Below are 19,516 nucleotides of genomic sequence, written 5' to 3'. Positions count from 1 at the left end.
AGCGCGTGCTACTAGGGTTATTTGAGCATTACTATGGTAACACGCGATACAGTCACAGTGTACTACAGGTTGCCATAGCAAGCGGCCCACGCCATTAATACCAGTAAAATTTTACCACTGTTTCGTGCAGCAGGCCCAGTGTTTGACAATATCTAGTCAGTGTTCACTCATTGTCAAATCTTAAAGGGAACATTAACTGAGAGGGATATGAATGTTCCCTTTTAAACACTACCAGTTTCCTAGCAGTCCTGCTTTCATTGGCTGCACACACCTGAAATAAGCATTCAGCTAATCCAGTCTGACTTCAGTCAGAGCACCTGATCTGCATGCTTGTTGAGGGGCTGTGGCTAAAAGTATTAGAGACACAGGATCAGCAGGAGAGTCAGGCAACTGGTATTATTTTAAAAGGAAAAATCCATATCCTTCTCAGTTTAGGTTCCCTTTAACTCACCCTGATCTACATTCTTAAATTCATAAATGTATCAGTGATACAAGCATCTTTACTGCTGGCAAGGTAAATCACTGTAGGATTCCATCTCCCCCCTCAACTTTCAGCAGTACAGTCGATTTCAGATCACTATTGTTTTTCATAGATCCCAGTTTTGTTGAAATAGTTATATACAAAAGATTGGCAGTCAGGTACTGTGAGCATTTTGGATTTTGACATGCTTATTTAATCAACTTTGTTTAATCGCTTTATTTGTAATTTCATTTTATTTGTGCTTTGTTCAGAGCCCTCTGATTCTTCACCAGGAGAACGAAAAGCTAGAAGAATCAGTGTGACCTCAAAAGTAAAACCTGAGCCGCCTGACATTCCAAACCCTGGGGCTGGGGATATTGGTAAGTATATTACGGCTTATTTTCTGGTTTAAAGTGAGAGTGAGAGAAAGAATAGCTATAAATTGCTGCAATAGATTGTCCACACTATAATTACTAAGAAAATATATTTTTTAATTGCCTGAAATGGTTAATAATGTTGTTTTTCATTTTACCCTTGGACCTTATCAAGTGATTGCACCAACAGGAAGCTGCGCTGCGTTCAGCTCTTACCACTGTCAGGGAATTATCTTTTATTGTACTGAGAGGTGAAGCTAAGCCTCTTTGATATACAAACAAAGTAGAATGCTACTAAGTTAGTTGCTTTGCTCTGAGCTGCACACTACTTTCTTCCTCTCCTGTACACCTCTCTCTCTCTCTCTTACCTGGATATGATGAAATATGGCTATTTACAACACTAACTTTACTGTGTAACCTTCATAAATTCATGATTTCATTTATGGTTTCAAAAAAGAATTTCACATTTTGATTAATCAGACCACTGGAAAGTCCTTGCGCGCACGACCGTCTGTGACTTTATCTTTGAGGATGGGCCCAGAGCAGAAGTTTGTTTTTGGATCATGTTTACATACAGTTTTTTCTTTACATGTTAGAACTTGCATTTGTGGTTGCAGTGGAAAACAATGTACAAACAGTGGTTTTGGAAAGTGTTCCTGTGCTTGCGCAGGCATTTAAACCACACAATCAAATCTATTTTTAACCACTTGAGCACCACAGTGGTAAACCCCCTAAAGACCAGGCCGATTTTAAGTAAAATGGCCACTGCAGCTTTAAGGCCAAGCTGCAGGGCCGCACAACACAGCACACGAGTGATTTCCCCAACCCCCCCCCTTTTCCCCCAAGAAACAGAGCTCTCAGTTGGTGGGGTCTGATCACCCCCCAAGTGTTTATTTATATATATATATTTATATATATATATATATATATATATATATATATATATATATATATATATATATAGCTGTTTTTAAACAAAAATGTGCTTTTTTTTTTTCTTATCCCCCCCCTCCCCCCCTTGCAGCCAGCCAATCCTGCGATCGGCTGGCATAGGCTTCAGCCTATGAGAGCCGATTGCTCTCTTGTCCCCCAGGGGGACAACCGTGTCGCACGGCTGTCCCCAGTAAAGCGATGCTGCTAATCGCAGCACTGTAATGTGCAGGCTCCCGAGCAGGAGATGCGCGCGCAGCCTGCGCGCGATCTCCTGCAAATCAGAACCCCAGGACTTGACGCCAATCGGCGTTAGGCAGTCCTGGGGCTGCCGCGATGGCCACACCCATTGGCGTTAGCTGGTCGGGAAGAAGTTAGTGAACCTAAACCGTTGGAAAAAAAAGCTTCACTTACCTGGGGCTTCTACCAGCCCCATGTAGCCATCCTGTGCCCACGCTGGGACTAACTAAGGGGCTTAATTTCGATTTTTAAAAAGACAAACCGGCTAAATCAAGTTATTTACAGCAAAGTGTCCCTTTATTGTTCAGATCATGGTCATAGCAGGGCAAGAGTGACTGTGTCCTGTGGGTGATACAGCAGATGAATTGGTTGATCACGCCGTCTAACACAGCAAATTAATTGGTTAGCACTCTAGCCTTGCTGGACTTTGACCAAATCCTGTTACACCCTACTCTGTGATCTGGTTTCCTCACACAACCTAAAAACATACTTGCCAGGTCATTTGGCTTCTTAGCTCTGCTAATGGACAGTTAATGACATGATTTTTTTCTATGTACCCTGTACTACAATGAGGCAAATGTTATCACTGTATAATTTATATAGTTTCATTAACATTATAAAAAGTAGGGTCGATTTAGAATGTTTGCGTGGTGGTTAAATACTTGTAGGGGAAAGTGTGTGGCTTTCTGGCCTTTTTCCACTGAAGTATAAGATCTGACAATTCTCTTGATGTAGAACCACTGCCATTGTCCACTGCTGACAGCTGCTCCCACCTGTGCTGTATAACCCTATAGAGATCAGGGCCACGGTCTCGATATCGAGGTACTGCCCGATTGGTGCAGCAATTACTGATTTCAGGTCTGGAAAATGGTGACAGATAAGTGTAAGTTGCACACAAACTGCTTAAAATAAGCTACATAAACTACCTCTAGACCACTACACGTTATATTTAACATGCTATGTATGTTGCACGCAGACTTTACTACAAAAAAAAATCTGTTATACAGGTACAGAATATAAAGAGGAACTGAAGTGAAAATAACATAATGAATACAATTGCTTATTTTCTACAATATTAATTTATAGATTTAGTGAGTGTTTGCCCATTGTAAAAACTTTCCTCTCCCTGATTTACGTTCTGAAATTTACACAGGTGGTGACATCTTTAGTTCTGCCAGGTGATCTGTACGGAAGGTTCGTTACTGAGACTTCTATGCACAGAGTAAGATATTGCTTGCTTGGCAGTTGGAAAAAGCCATTATTTCCCACAATGCAATGAGGTTCACAGCAAACTGTCAGGACCTTGGTCATGACATCACTTTTTGGGAGGGGTTTCACCACAATATCAGCCATACAGACCCCCCCCCCCCCATTATCTATTAGAGAAAATGTAAATCTTTCTCTTTCTCTTGGGGAGGGCAGCATCTGCTAATAATTGGAATAAAATTAAATCCTTGTTTAAAGTTCCTCTGTAAGTCTCAGAACGTGGGTATGCCAGAAGACTAAAATAGTCTTACAGCTATAAATGGAAAGATAAAATACTATTTTGTGAATCTTTGTAATGATTTTGCAGTAGATCTGTGAAGCTTGTGGTTCAGTGATGAACTAACTGTAAATGGGTCTATTTTCCAGCTCATCGGCACAGATCCAACCAGAGACAAGCAAGAGATGAAGATTTTGAAGGGTCCCCATGGAATTGCAATAGCTGTACTTTTCTCAATCACCCGGCACTAAATCGCTGCGAGCAGTGTGAGATGCCTCGATTCACCTGAATCTGCTGACAGCTGCTTCACTTTGCTTGAGGTTTTTCTACAAATACTATCTAGCATGCAAAGGAAAGTAGGGACCTTCCTTCACTATATCAGAAAGCTGAGCCCAACTCCAGTGCCGCAGTTGGAAATGCTTTGTTCACAAGCGAGACTCCTCATTGGTTGGACAGCCCTGCAAGTGATCTACTATAACCCTTCCGTGCAGTTCTGTGCATAAATGATGGAGGTATCAAAATGCTGGTCATTTGGGTTCTTCTCCAGAAGACGAGATATTGTAGAGGGGTAAACAGGTCGACTTTTTGCAGATCAATTCTTTGGATTTATGAAGCGGAAGACAGATGAGATGAACAGAAATAACGTTCTATCTGCTTCCCAGAAGTATCCTACTGAATGAAGACGTTGGCGTGGGAGAAGGTGTTGTAGTATAAAAATATCTTATGAAGCATATTCAGACAGAAGTAATTGCTGCTTTCTTCAGGGTAATTAAGTCCATAAGAAATTTAAGACCTGCTGTTATACAATATTGCTGGTGAGAAATCGAGGTTGTAAGCCTTACCTTTTTAGAGAGCACATTATCCGATGTATTGATGCAGTCCCGTTCTGTTTGTGCTGTGTCCAGGAAGCTATTAGCGTCAGACTACTGGTTATGTTCACACGTTTACTATATAACAAGTTGAAGATGGACATATTACTGCATGTATTCGGTCTGTATTCCCGTTGAAGTTAATCCCAGAAGCTGTTAGGCACATTCAATGTGATCATTTTCTATGATTACTCCTTAAGACTGCGTGACACTTATGCCAAAATGCTAATTTTACATTGCCGCCTTCATGGAAATCTATACACTAATATCTTTACCATCAGTCAGGAGTGAGAAGTCAGAACACCATGTATTTACCTGTATAGGGCAGCATTACTTTCTTTTTAATTTGTTCTAGTGAATTTGTCCAATCCTGTGTGTACATACGTTTCCTTTCCTCCCCCTTGCTCCATGTCGGTTTCATTCCCTAATGTCTCCACCTCTATCACATCCCCACCTCCCATCCAGCACCCCCATCCGGCTGTTGAGCTTCCCATTTTGTGAAAATTGCTTGATGTTTACAGCACAGAAGGTACTTTGTGCCCTCAATGGACCCACTTGACTTCAACTAAAATAAAATGCCAGAGTCAGACTAGCTGTGTTATTTGCACATTGTTAATGAGCCTACTTATAAAAGTGAAGGCAGATTTAGAAATGTTGTGCACTGCATTTTAAGGTAATATTTTTTAACTACTTTCTCTTTTTTTGTTAGAACAATAAAAAAAGAATATATGGTTTTAAAAAATCATGCTGGTACTTAAATTCCTGTATTGTAAAGGTGATTGGTTTGCATCCCGCAAGTGGCTGAAATAATAAAAGCACCCAATTGTTTTGTGAATCACAATTTTTGTGTCTTAGTAACAATACTATGTGTGGAGGTTTGGTGTGTTAATTGATTTGGTGTAACAAGGAAGCAGTCTGTCCCAAGTAGGCTAAATTTGCTGGGATTTGAATATTTGATAATGAACCCTACCAGTTCTAGCTGAGATTCCTGAGTCTAGTCCTAAACTGATTGGCACCACTGGAGTTTTTTTCTGATTTAAAAGCATGCATCACCACACAAACTGTTCCAGGTAAATGTCCGCAGGGTTACTTCTGTGTATCTGCTTTGCGGTCTGACTCTCGTGCAGCCCGAGACTGCTCTCATAACAGAAGTCTGATGTGTTCCCAGCTGGCTATTAGGGCTGAGACACACCAGAAAAGCTCCCCAAATGCTAGAGTTTTCAAAAGCTCTTCCCAATGTAATGCAATGGGTTTTTTTTTTTACAAAACCTCATCGCTCCAGTGTGCACAGACACATAGGATAACATAACGCTCAGAAAAACTCATCTGGTGTGCACCAGGCCGTAGTGAAGATCAGTGATATGCAAATACTTCTAAGTTTATGCACATGTATGTAAAGTATTATGCAAATATATGCAGCTTAAAAAATGGACCAATCAAGTCCCACCCAGGTTCAATCCTAGAACTTTTCATATGTAAAAGATGTGGTTGTAAATGTATATGTAAAAGATGTTGGTTGTCCTCTTGACAGTCTGCTGTGACAACTAGCTAAGATGTGGTGGCAATATTCTCTATCTACCAGCCGGGAAGCCAATGTTATGGTAGAGGTGGCTATACGGATGTTTACAATCATTGGATGTGTTACGGCCAGAACCCGAAGTCTGGCCACTTCGGGTTCTGGCCGGTCAAAACGAGAAGTGGCCGGCTGATGCGGCCAATGTGAGAAATGTCCCCTCATTTCGGACTTTGGCCGGCCAGAACTCGTTGTGGCTGTATGTGGCCGGCCAAGTCCCGAAGTCCTGCTCCCTCGGCTCTCCCCCGCTGCCTGCACTAATCAAACCTCAGATCAGGGCGACCGGACCGGAGAGGCGGAGAGAGGCAAAGCACACAAGTTACCCGCAGGACGTGAACACTTCAGTGCGGAAGCGCCAGTCATTTGGCACTTCCGCATGTGAAGTGTATAGGTCCGGGCGGGTAGCGTGCGCGCTGCTCTGCCTCTCTCCCTCTCTCCGCTTCTCCCCGCCTCTTCGGTCGCCGTGATCTGAGGTCTGTGAGTAGTGCAGGCAACTCTCCCAGCGCACACGAAAGCCCACCCCCCTCTCAGCCAAAAAGAGCCCCCCCCTCCAGCCATGCAAAGCACCCCCAGCCATGCAAAGTGCGCAGCCCCCCCCCCCCCATACAAAGCACCCGCAGCCATGCAAAGTGCGCAGTGAAGCCCCCCCCCCCCCCCTCCTGCCATGCAAAGCACCTAGTGAAGCACCCCAGCCATGCAAAGTGCGCAACCCCCCCCCCCCCCCCTACATGCAAATCACCCCCAGCAATGCAGCAGCAAAGTGCTCAGTGAAGCACCCCAGCCATGCAAAGTGTGCATTGAAGCCCCCCCAGCCATGCAAAGCACCCCCAGCAATGCAAAGTGCCCAGTGAAGCCCCCCCCCCCGCCATGCAACGCACCCAGCGAAGCCCCCCCAGCCATGCAAAGCACCCCCAGCAATGCAAAGTGCCCAGTGAAGCCCCCGCCATGCAACGCGCCCAGCGAAGCCCCCCCCCCAGCCATGCAAAGCACCCAGAAAAGCCTCCAGCCATGCAAAGCGCCCAGAGAAGCGCACCCAGCCATCACTAATCACCACTGTAATTTGATCTCTCCCCTCTGTCACTCGACTGCCGCGGCAGAGCAGCTAATTTTAAAGCGCAGGATGATAAATTTGTCTGCTTTCGTCAAGAAGTAGACACGCTGCTGATTTGTTGCAGGATTGTGTATTCGCTGTGACAAAGAACGTTTTTTTTTTCCTGTGAAGGGTATTATGCTGTTGTGTATCTTTCAGAGCAGAGAGGAGGTTCCGAGTGCCATTCATGGTGCTGGACAGGACCCAGGATGTTCTGGGATCTGTGCGTTTTGGACTTTGGCCAACTGACTTTGGCCGCTTCTAAAACTGGCCGGCCAATGTCAGAAATTCCCAGCATTTTGGACTTTGGCCGACGTCAAATCGGCCAGTTCTAGAAACGGCCGGCCAATTCTAGAATTGGCCGATTTCTGGTTTTGGCCGTAACAGATGCATTTTTCTTTAAAAAAAAAAAAAAAACTAACATATATAATACATTGCCTCTTATATTTTACACCTAGTTACCTGAATGTAAAGTATGCAGTTGTATATGTTAAAACCACAATACAACACTTATTTTTAAAAAAATCCCACGCAGGTTTAAAAAGGTAAAGATAAATGTGATTTATTACAAAATAATGCTTACTTTGGGAATTCTTTCTGTTGGTCTCATTAGAAAACGAAGTATCTAGGACTGTTAATTGTCTTTACTGCGGTTTAGTAAGGATTAGATAGTCATGTAAAGTTAAAATATTTTACTCGGTGAAGTATTCTTAGATGCAATCTGAAGCAAAAATAAACTTATAATATAATGAATTGTATGTGCAGTACAGATAACTAGAACATTAGTAGCAAAGAAAATAGTCTCATGTTGTTCTTCAGTACAGGAAGCGTTAAACACTTATCTATGCAAAAAGAGCTTCTCTGAGCTATTCAACCAACTTGGTCAAACTCAGTCCTGTTTTTAACGCAGCTTACAGAGAACCCGAGGTGGGTTTGAAGAATGTTATCTGCATACAGAGGCTGGATCTGCCCATACAGCCCAGCCTCTGTTGCTATCCCAAGCCCCCCTAAGGTCCCTCTGCACTCTGCAATTCCTCATAAATCACAGTCGGCGTTGCTGACACGTAGCTTGTCAAAGCGGGCTGTGTTTATCCTGTATTGTCAGTCTGCTGCTCTCCCCGCCTCCTGCAGAACTCTGGTCCCCGCCTGCATCCCTTCCCTCCCCGCTGATTGGAGGGAAGGGACAGGGCAGGGACCGGAGCTATGCAGTAGGCGGGGGAGCAGCCTTATTTAATGAGGGATTGCAGAGTGCAGGGGGACCTTAGGGGGGTTTGGGATAGCAACAGAGGCTGGGCAATATAAGCAGACCCAGCCTCTGTATGCAGATAACATTCTTTAAACACACCTCGGGTTCTCTTTAAAGCCCACAACCAATTGGCGGCAGCAAAGTGGCACCCCCAGGACCAAGTAACGCCCATTGGTTTTGGCTCCTGAGGGACTGAATTGCCGGGGATCGCGCGCATCCGCCGGCATTAGGCTCCACCCTACCGAGACGTCAACCCGCCAGGCAAGTAGCCAGCGCCGGCAGGTTGTTAACCCCCGATCTGCCGCATATTAAGCGTATAATACGCTTTGTAATGTATACAAAGCGTATTATACAGGCTGCCTCCTGCCCTGGTGGTCCCAGTGATCGAGGAACCACCAGGGCAGGAGGCAGCCCCCCTAGCAAACACACACACACACACACACACACACACACACACACACACACACACACACACACACACACACACACACACACACTGATCCTGCCCCCTGATCGCCCCCTCACCCCTGATCACCCCCTCAGACCACTGTTTGCACCCAATCACCCCCCTAATCACCCATCAATCACCCCGTCACTATCACAGTTAGATTAGGTCCTAAACTGCCCCCTGGGGGCTCCTGATCACCCCCCCTGTGTACTGTATACATCTATTCTCCCCTGTAATCGCCCACTGATCACCTGTCAATCACCCCCTGTCACCACCTGTCACTGCCACCCATCAGATCAGACCCTAACCTGCCCCTTGCGGGCACCTGATCACCCGCCCACACCCTTCGATCGCCCGCAGACCCGCCCTCAGATCACCTCCCAAGTGCATTGTTTACATCTGTTCTCCCCTCTAATCACACCCTGATCACCTATCAATCACCCTGTCACCACCTGTCACTGCTACCCATCAGATCAGACCCTAATCTGTCGCTTGCGGGCACCCAAACACCCACCCACACCCTCAGGTTGCCCTCAGACCCCCCCCCCCCCCTTATCAACTCCCCTGTGCATTATTTACATCTAATAACCACAAACATATTATAGCGCTCACTGGACGTGGCTGCTTCGAACACAGCCTAAATAGGGTCAAAACTGCACAGGTGAACCAAAAGCAGTTATTAAAGTTGATGAAACTGATCAGACACCCAGTTCATTAGGTGGAGCGCTCCCTGCTTTCTGTGGGAAGCCAAACGTGAATAGTAAATAATTTGGGTTGAACTGGTTGAACTCGATGGACGTATGTCTTTTTTCAACCAAAATAACTATGTAACTATGGGTTCAGCGCTCAGGAAGACAGTCTCTGGTACAATCACTTGTAAACACATATAGGGGGAGTATGCCAGGCACCGCTCCCCCTCAAGTTGAATAGACTCAACGGATCAGCTGGCCAGATTGGGCCCGTCAGCGCATGTGGGGTATAGGCCACCCCTCAGGCACCTCGGCAACCTCAGCTGGGCACTTGTGATTCTGAGCGAGACACTGCTCTGTCCAGCGTTGGAATAATAGTCCAGTGAATTGAACCTCAGGAGAAAGAAAGCGGTTCACATAGCGTAAAAGTATACAGGAATTCCTGAGTTTATTAAAAGATTTTTTTTTAAAAGTGCCATTTCATCAGCACATAGCTTCATGCAAAAAATACAATCCAGAGTATAGCGGATAAGCTGAAGATGGGAAGCACGCAGCTCCAGCTAGCGTGATGGCCGGCTAGGAGATCCGCCCCAGCCCTTCCCCTGCAGCGAGCCGCTTGTGTAGTGTTCAGCGTGTATCCGACGACCACCGCGTCCGATGACGTCACACGCCGCGCCGCTCCGTAGCTCCGCCCAACGCGTTTCGTTACTATGGTGACTCATCAGGGGCTGGCTCCGTAGCTCCGCCCAACGCGTTTCGTTACTATGGCAACTCATCAGGGGCTGGCCCCTGATGAGTTACCATAGTAACGAAACGCGTTGGGCGGAGCTACAGAGCGGCGCGGCGTGTGACGTCACCGGACGCGGTGGTCGTCGGATACACGCTGAACACTACACAAGCGGCTCGCTGCAGGGGAAGGGCTGGGGCGGATCTCCTAGCCGGCCATTACGCTAGATGGAGCTGCGTGCTTCCCATCTTCAGCTTATCCGCTATACTCTGGATTGTATTTTTTGCATGAAGCTATGTGCTGATGAAATGGCACTTTTTTTTTAAAAAATCTTATAATAAACTCAGGAATTCCTGTATACTTTTACACTATGTGAAGCGCGCGCTTTCTCCTGAGGTTCAATTCACTGGACTATTATTCCAACGCTGGACAGAGCAGTGTCTCGCTCAGAATCACAAGTGCCCAGCTGAGGTTGCCGAGGTGGCTGAGGGGTGGCCTATACCCCACATGCGCTGACGGGCCCAATCTGGCCAGCTGATCCAGTGAGTCTATTCAACATTATTTACATCTGTTCTCCCCACTGATCACCCATAAATCACCCCCTGTCACTGCTACCCATCATACCCATCAGATCAGACCCTCCTCTTCCCCTTGCGGGCACCCAATCGCCCGCCCACAACCTCAGACCCCCCCCCCCCCCCAATCACCTCCCCAATGCATTGATTGCATCTATTCCCCCTCTAATCACACCCTGAGACACCCATCAATCACCTCCTGTCACCACATGCCACCCCTAGCACACCTACCCATCAGATCAGGCCCTAATTTGCCCCGTGTGGGCTCCTAGTCACTTGGCCAAAACCCTCAGACCCCCTTCCGATCGCCTCCCCAGTGCATTGATTGCATCTATTCTCGCCTCTAATCACCCCCTGAGACACCCATCAATCGCCTCCTGTCACCCCCTAGCACTCCTATCCATCAGATCAGGCCCGAATCTGCCCCCTGCGGTCTTCTGATCACCCGGCCAAACCCTCACCTGCCCCACCGCAGTGACAGAAATTTTTTTTTCTGATCACTGCTGGTCTCTACGACTTAATTGTGGCTGAGACCAACCGTTATGCCATACAATACGCAACCGCCAATCCAAGACGCTACCATGCCCAGCCTTTTTGGTGGAAACGACTCCAAGTTTCCGAACATAACATTTTTTGGGGCCTTCTTAACATGGGTCTAGTCAAAAAGAATGTACTGCGGTCTTATTGGTCTACACACCCAATACATCACATGCCCATGTTCTCTGCTGCCATGTCCAGGTCACCATTTGAGAACATCCTGTGCTTCCTGCACTTCAGTTCCAATACAACCTGTCATCTAAGAGGCCACCCTGCTTATGACCGGTTCCAAAAAATTCGGCCCCTCATAGACCACCTGTCATCAAAATTTGCAGATGTTTATACCCCCTGAACAGTCATTTCGAGGCATTTGGTTTCCAGACTACTCACGGTTTTGAGCCCCTAAAATGCCAGGGCAGTATAGGAACCCCACAAGTGACCCCATTTTAGAAAGACGACACTCCAAGGTATTCCATTAGGAGTATGGGGAGTTCATAGAAGATTTTATTTTTTTTTGGTCACAAGTTAGCGGAAATTGATTTTTGTTTTTTTTCACAAAATGTAATTTTCCACTAACTTGTGAAAAAAAATAAATCTTCTATGAACTCACCATACACCTAACGGAATACCTTGGGGTGTCTTCTTTCTAAAATGGGGTCACTTGTGGAGTCCCTATACTGCCCTGGCATTTTAGGGGCCCTAAACCGTGAAGAGTAGTGTAAAAACCAAATGACCTGTGAAATCCTAAAAGTACTCATAGGACGTTGGACCCCTTAGTGCACCTAGGCTGCAAAAAAGTGTCTCACATGTATCGCCGTACTCAGGAGAAGTAGTATAATGTGTTTTGGGGTGTCTTTTTACACATACTCATGCTGGGTGGAAGAAATATCTCTGTAAATGGACAATTGTGTGTAAAAAAAAAAAAAAAATCTAATTTACAGAGATATTTCTCCCACCCAGCATGGGTATGTGTAAAAATACACCCCAAAACACATTATACTACTTCTCCGGAGTATGGCGATACCACATGCGTGGCACTTTTTTGCAGCCTAGGTTCGCTAAGGGGCCCAAAGTCCTATGAGCACTTTTAGGCTTTACCGGTTTGCTTACAATTTAGCACCCCCAAAATGCCAGGACCGTAAACACCCCACAAATGACCCAGTTTTGGAAAGTAGACACCCCAAAGTATTCAGAGAGGGGCATAGTGAGTCCGTGGCAGATTTCATTTTTTTTTTTTTTGTCACAAGTTAGCAGAAATGGAAACCTTTTTTTTATTTTTCTTGTCACGAAGTGTCATTTTCCGCTAACTTGTGACAGAAAATAAAATCTTCTATGAACTCACCATGCCTCTTAGTGAATACTTTGGGATGTCTTCTTTCCCAAATGGGGTCATTTGGGGGGTATTTATACTATCCTGGAATTCTAGCACCTCATGAAACCTGACAGGTGCGCAGAAAAGTCAGAGATGCTTCAAAATGGGAAAATTCACTTTTTGCACCATAGTTTGTAAACGCTATAACTTTTACCCAAACCAATAAATATTTAATCAAAAACATGTAGTACAATACATTTGGACAAAAATGTATATAGAAATTTTACTTTATTTGAAAAATGTCAGCACGAAGTTAAAAAAAATAATTTTTTGACAAAATTCATGTTTTTTTTGATGACTATAATAAAAAATAAAAATCAAAGCAGCAATCAAATAGCATTAAAAGAAAGCTGTATTAGCGACAAGAAAAGGAGGTAAAATTAATTTTGATAGTAGGTTGTATGACCGAGCAATAGGCTATTAAAACTGCAGTGGTCTGAATGGAAAAAAGGTGTCAGGGGTTTTGACTGCAGTCCTTTAGTGGTTAAAGAGAAGCTTCGACCAAGAATTGAACTTTATCCCAATCAGTAGCTGATACCTCCTTTTACATGAGAAATCTATTCCTTTTCACAAACAGACCACCAAGGGGCGCTGTATGGCTGATATTGTGGTGAAACCCCTCTCAAGAAATGAGAAAAGTACGTACTCTTGCAGTTTCATGTCTGTGAAGCTTGCTGCATTTTGGAAATAGCTGTTTACAGCTGTTTCCAACTGCCAAAAAGCAAGCAGCAGCTACATCACCTGCCAACAGTAAAAATGTCATCATGTAATGTCAGAATGTAAATCAGGATTTAAAAGATTTTACAATGAGCAAACCCTGACTAAATCATTTATACATAATTATTGTAAAAAATGAAGCACTTTTTTTTTTTTTATTACATTATTTTCACTAGAGTTCCTCTTTAAACTCAGAACGTCCTCTCTGCTCTAAAGGAAAGCAACAGCATAATCTTTGAAGAAAAAAATATTTGTTACTGCTTACAAAATGTAATAAATCAGCAATGTGTCTACTTCCTGCTTTCATGGAAGTCGACAAAGGGTTAACATCCTGTTTACAAATTAGCCGATGCTGCCGAGATTCCTGTGCTGACACGGCTGAGAGCCCAAATTACAATTGTGATTACTTGCAGCTGAGGGAATTAGGACAGGCTCTTCACTCTAAACACAAACCGGGTGGATTAATCAGTGTTTTCCTTGTGCCCCCCCCCCCCCCCCCCCCCCGTGCATGAGTTCAAGTCCACTTTAACCAGTTCAGGGTTTTTACCCTAATAGACCAGAGCAATTTTCACCTGTCAGTGCTCCTCCCTTTTATTCCCTAATAACTTTATTACTACTTATCATTTTTTTCGCCACCAATTAGGCTTTCTGTGGGTAGTACATTTTGCTAAGAATTTTTTTTATTCTAAATGAGTTTTAATGGGGGAAAATACAAAAAAAATTTAAAAAAATTCAGTATTTCTCAGTTTTTGCCCATTATAGTTTTAAAATTGAACGTTCTCATGTGGATAAAACCGACACATTTTTGCCCAGTTGTCCGATTATTAAACCGTTTAAATTATGTCCCTATCACAATGTATGGCGACAATATATGATTTTGAAATATAGGTTTTTCCTTGTTTTTTTTTTTTTTCTTTCTTCTTCTCCGGTCCATAATCACAAGCCCCTATGTAGTAAAGTAAAAGTAATTTTCCCTCATAAAATATAGATTAAAAAAAGCTGAATCCCTAAGGCAACTATTTATGTAAAAAAAATGTAACTGATTTTTTTTTTGTGGGGGGGGGGGGGGGGGGGGGAAGTGTTATTAATTTTATTAATAATTTAAAGAGACACTGAAGCGAGACTAAATCTCGCTTCAGCTCTCTTATATATCAGGGGCACGTGTGCCCCTGCTAAAACGCCGCTATCCGACGGATTAACGGGGGTCCCTTCACCCCCAACCCACCCCCCGCAAACCTTGGTCGTCATTTTGGTCGCAGAATTTTCCTTCCTGGAGGCAGGGCTAACGGCTGCAGCCCTGCCTCCCAGCGGCGTCTATCAGACGCGCATTGCCGCCTGTCCCCCGCCCCTCTCAGTGAAGGAAGACTGAGAGGGGCGGGGGAGAGGCGGAGATACGCGTCTGACAGACGCGCGTGGGGCAGGGCTGCCGCGGTTAGCCCTGCCGCAATGCGGAAGCGCTCCCCCGCATTACGGAGGGGATTTGGGGGGGACAGGGACCCCCATTAAGCCGCGGATAGCGGCGTTTTTAGCAGGGGCACACATGCCCCTGCTAGTTATGAGGTCTGAAGCGAGATCTATTCTCGCTTCAGACTCTCTTTAATAAACGTATGTGTAAGTATTTGCCTGTAAGTGTAATTTTACTTTTTGGCCACAAGATGGTGCTAGTGAACCACACTACCGTTTCATAGGAAGTTTTTACATTTTGTTACACTGTGACAGTTTCCAGTTTTATGATTGGAGTTGGCCGCTGATCGCGGTCACGACCATTCATTCTAGGCATTGTGATTGGGTAGAGGACCGCTCGGTCCTCTTCCCCAATCCCAGATCGCGGTGACCCGACTGTAAACAGCGGCGGGAGCGGCACGCACATGTGAAGTAGCGGGAGCAAGCGACTTATTAAATGTCCTGTTGCCGTTAACAGGGTCAAGCATGACTCATTGTTGGTAAATGGTTAAACAGCCAAGAAACAGTGAGACAGCTTGATGGTAAGGTTTTACTGCAGGAAAGTTCAAAGGTACATTAGCTCTGCTCTGTTTTATAGCTTAAAATACAGAATGTGGATTCTAAACTGCAAATATGACAAAGTGATGCTATAAATAAAGCTATATAACTGAAAATAAAAATGAGACTATTTTATTTGCTACTAATGTCCTATTAACCATCCGTACCCCCACACACAATTCATAGTCATAAGTTTATTTTTATTTAGTGCCTTTCAATGCAATGTGTGTGTATGTATGTATGTGTATGTATGTATGTATATATATATATATATATATATATTATATATATATATATATATATATATATATATATATTTTTATATGTGTGTGTGTATGTATACATACATACATACATACATACATACATTTATTTTCACTTATCTGGCTTAAATTTTAAATGTTTTGGATTTTTAGCAGGGTAATATGAACTGTTATAAATACAAATCTGATAATGGTTCAGAGCTCCTACAATAAACATAAACCTAGAACCGCTGAAATGAATAAAGGATTTCTCCCCCTGCTTCATCACTTTGTGGAACCACCTTTTGCTTTAATTACAGCCTTGAGTCTGTTAGGATTCTTGTCTGCCAACTTTGCACATGTGGACTGTGCAATATGTGCCTACTTTTCTTTACACAACTGTTCAAGTTCAGTCAAATTGCAAAGTAGCTGTTGACCAACTGTAATTGTGAAGTTATTCCACAGATTTCCAATAGGGTTTTAGTCTGGGCTCTGAGTAGGCCATATATGGATATTCACCTTTTCCCTCCTTCAGTCAGTGTGTGGTCAATTTTACTGTATGTTTCAAATCCATTGTTATTTTGGAAGGTGAACCTTCTTAACATTGACATCTTTCTGTTAAAGGGCAGCATGTTTTCCTCAAGAGCTTGACATACGTCCTTTAGATTTCCTTAACTATGAAGATTGGTGAGCATTAGTGTCACTGACCCACCTTGTGATGATCCTAGGGATCGACTGCTGATGAGTAATAATGTTAAAGGTACTTTAATTTGAAATGGCAAAACAGACCGTAATAATGTCTATGCAGCAGATTTTCAACAGGAACTGTAAAAAAAAAAAAAAAAAAAAAGGCTTGCCACCCCCCAATAACCCCCCCATCCAACAATTATCAACTAAGAATATCTGCTTATATTAATTAACATTGATATGATCAAACCTGGCTGAGCATGAAGAGTTAACTCTACTTATACTTTTACACACCAAAGTAACCTTTTTCTTAGTTGCATTTTTGTGTTTAGTATGTTTTAATGCCACCCACTTTCTTGATTTTCAAAGATCAGATACAGTATGCTACGTATAGGCTACTTGCACACCAAGACATTGCGTTAGGTGCTACGTTAAGGTCGCATAACGTGCACCTAACGTATGGTGCTGCAAGTGAGGACGGTAGAGTGAGCCCGCATTAGGCGACTCGATTCCTATAATGTCTCCCAGAGTGGCGCTGATTGGCCAGCGGGACCATGTGATGCGGAGCGAGACACTCCGCATCACGTGGTCCCGCCAATCAGTCGGCCGCCAGTGCAGTGAATATTAAGTAGCCATGTGCGCGGCTACTGTAGCTGGCTCTCCCCGCCTCCTCTCCGCCCCCACTGCGCATGTGCAAACAGTCTAACGCGGCTATAGCCGCTGTAACGCCGTAGCATGCTGCACTTTCCGGAGAACGTGCAGCGTTACATGTAACGCAACGTGGGCTGTGTGAACAGCCCACTTGTGTTACATTGCTGTGCGTTGGGGGAGCGTTACAGGCGCACGTAACGTCTTAGTGTGTAAGCAGCCTTAAGGTAGATTTTGTATAGGAACTGGTATATATATATGCACCTATATAAACTGCAGTACTGTACATAGTATGTTGTTTTGTCACTTATCTGTCCCTCAGAGGGGCTCACAATTTATTCCCTACCATAGAGCATATGTCTATGTATGTACGTATCCTGTAGTGTATGTATCATAGTCTAGGGCCAATTTAGGGACAGCCAATTAACTTATCTGTATGGTTTTGGATGTGGGAGGGAACCTGAGTGCCCGGAGGAAACCCACACAGGCAGAGAGAGAACATACAAACTCCTTGTAGATGTTGACCTGGCTGGGATTCGAACCGGGGGACCCAGCGCTGCAAGGCGAGAGCGCTAACCACTACTCCACTGTAATATTTTTTCTTATTAGGACAATTATTTAATAATGTTTAAATTTGACCTCAAAGGTTATCTATAACTACCTTCATAAATGCTAACCGCAAAGATAATTGCTTTGCACATTCCACACAAAGTATCCCTATAAATTACTATATAGTTCTATGAATGAGCAAGCTTAAATAATGCATTTTATGTGTGTATTGTACGTTAAGGTTAACCTTTCTTAGGTCAGCTCAGTAATTGAGTTTACTCTGGCCAGGTAGATTAGAAATAATTAGAAGAGGCAGCAGGCTGAGACCCCAGCCCCATCTCTAATCACTGTTGCATGCAGAAGCAAATTACTCTTAGTACTTACTTTCCCAGGGTTCCTTTAGGATCTTGAGCTTGCTTTGCATTTTGAAAATGTTCCATCAATTTAAAAAGCTTCATTCCTGTAAAAACTAAAAGCTGAGATGCTCAAGTCAAAGTGGCACTTTGTTATCATAGCTCAGCAAGGGTGTATTCTGGTCACTGCAAGACTCATTTGCATTTTAATCAATTCCTCCCATGAACTTTGCAATGTGATATGACTCTGGTCACTAGGAGTAGGCCAGAACGTTACACTAGAAATGATTAAATATTTTCAGAAAGCCTAAAGCCTAGATTCAGAAAGCCTAAAAAAAAAACAGACAGTTGCTTAAAGGAAAGCTAAAAGTTGGATTGTATATATTAACTAAAGCATGATCTCAGGGGTATAACATTAGACCCTGCAAGGGATGCAGCCGCAGGTGGGCCCTGAAGCCGCAGGGGGCCTGTGGGGGGGGGGAGGGGTTCTTTTCCCCATCCTGAGAGACTGACAACTAAGGGCACGGGGAGAAAAACCTCTCTGCTCTCTGCACAATTACTCTGAATCTGCTCAGTCACTGATAAGGAATCATACAAAGTTTAGTAAACAATGATTTGTTGACAGTCGCAAGTCTGTGTGCAGCAGGGTCTTGTGTACAGCACTTAGCCCCAATCTCTCTACCCCTCCTCAAGTGCTTTGTACTGTAGTGATGCTGGAGGAGTCTGCAGAGCCAGTTGTACTTCATCAGAGATGGACAGAGTGAGTGTAATAAGTGGAGGCTGGGAGCACACTCATCTGTCTTTTTTTATATGCGTTTTCTGCACACCATGTGTATCTGTGTGAAAACATGCATGCTTTAGCACAGAACTAATGTAATTGAGAAAATTCATGCCATGCTTGACTGCTGTCTGTTTTCAACTGCATGGGGAAAGCACTTTTAAGTGTGCACTAGCCAATTGAATAACATTGTTTCTCAGTTTACCTTCGCAAAATGGCAGGGGGGCCCATTCAAAGTTTTGCAGGGGTGCCCAATGATTTCTAGTTACGCCCCTGCATGATCTGTATTTTATTATAGTATGCTTAACATTATTCTGAGACAGTTTACACTGTTGTCAGATGCCTTCAATTTTAATGCAGCAGATAACATCTTGATTTGAACGCACAGAAAATCCCTATGCTTTTTTTTTGGGGGGGGGGGGGGGGGGGAGGAGGAGAGTGCCCTTTCACGCTCGTTTGCTTTCAGAAAACTGCTGCAACACATTTTTTCAAACAGTAGATTGCTTTAGCATTATCTGATGAATGACATGCCTCACCACTGCGGACCCAGCAAGAGACTCTGCAACAGAGACGTGAGCATTGTGCTACAATGTGATGCTTGTGACGCTACCATGTGATGCATGTGACTAGTGTGACTTCATCAGTCCATTCAGAAAGCTAGTTAGAGATCAACATTAGTGAAAATAATATAATTACCGTAATAAAATTGCTACCATAATTTTTTTTACAAAATTTATAAATTTAGTCCGTTTGCCCATTGCAAAATCTTTCCTCACCCTGATTTGCATTCCTTTAATTTATCACATGGCAACATATTTACTGATGGCAAGTAGCGTAGCTAAACAGCCTAGGCTGTGACATCACTGGGAGAGCAGGATTATATACATATAAATTTATATTAGAGATGGTCAATGAGATGCAAATAATT

General features: G+C 43.9%; 1 protein-coding gene across 2 annotated transcripts in view; it reads left to right on the top strand.

The window, feature by feature from the left end:
- Positions 1–5,197, top strand: part of TAB3 (TGF-beta activated kinase 1 (MAP3K7) binding protein 3) — a 99,961-nt gene extending 94,764 nt beyond the window's left edge. For both annotated transcript variants that reach the window (XM_068268317.1, XM_068268316.1), the window contains exons 7-8: positions 733–840; positions 3,637–5,197. In XM_068268317.1, the coding sequence (XP_068124418.1) occupies positions 733–840; positions 3,637–3,776 (248 nt within the window). In that variant the 3' untranslated portion in view covers positions 3,777–5,197. The remainder of the gene's footprint in view (positions 1–732; positions 841–3,636) is intronic.
- The last annotated feature ends 14,319 nt before the right edge of the window (positions 5,198–19,516 follow it).

The sequence above is a fragment of the Hyperolius riggenbachi genome, chromosome 2, assembly GCF_040937935.1.
Source record: "Hyperolius riggenbachi isolate aHypRig1 chromosome 2, aHypRig1.pri, whole genome shotgun sequence".
Taxonomy (NCBI): domain Eukaryota; kingdom Metazoa; phylum Chordata; class Amphibia; order Anura; family Hyperoliidae; genus Hyperolius; species Hyperolius riggenbachi.
Note: the sequence above shows the minus strand (reverse complement) of the source record. Positions and strands in the feature narration are given on the sequence as shown.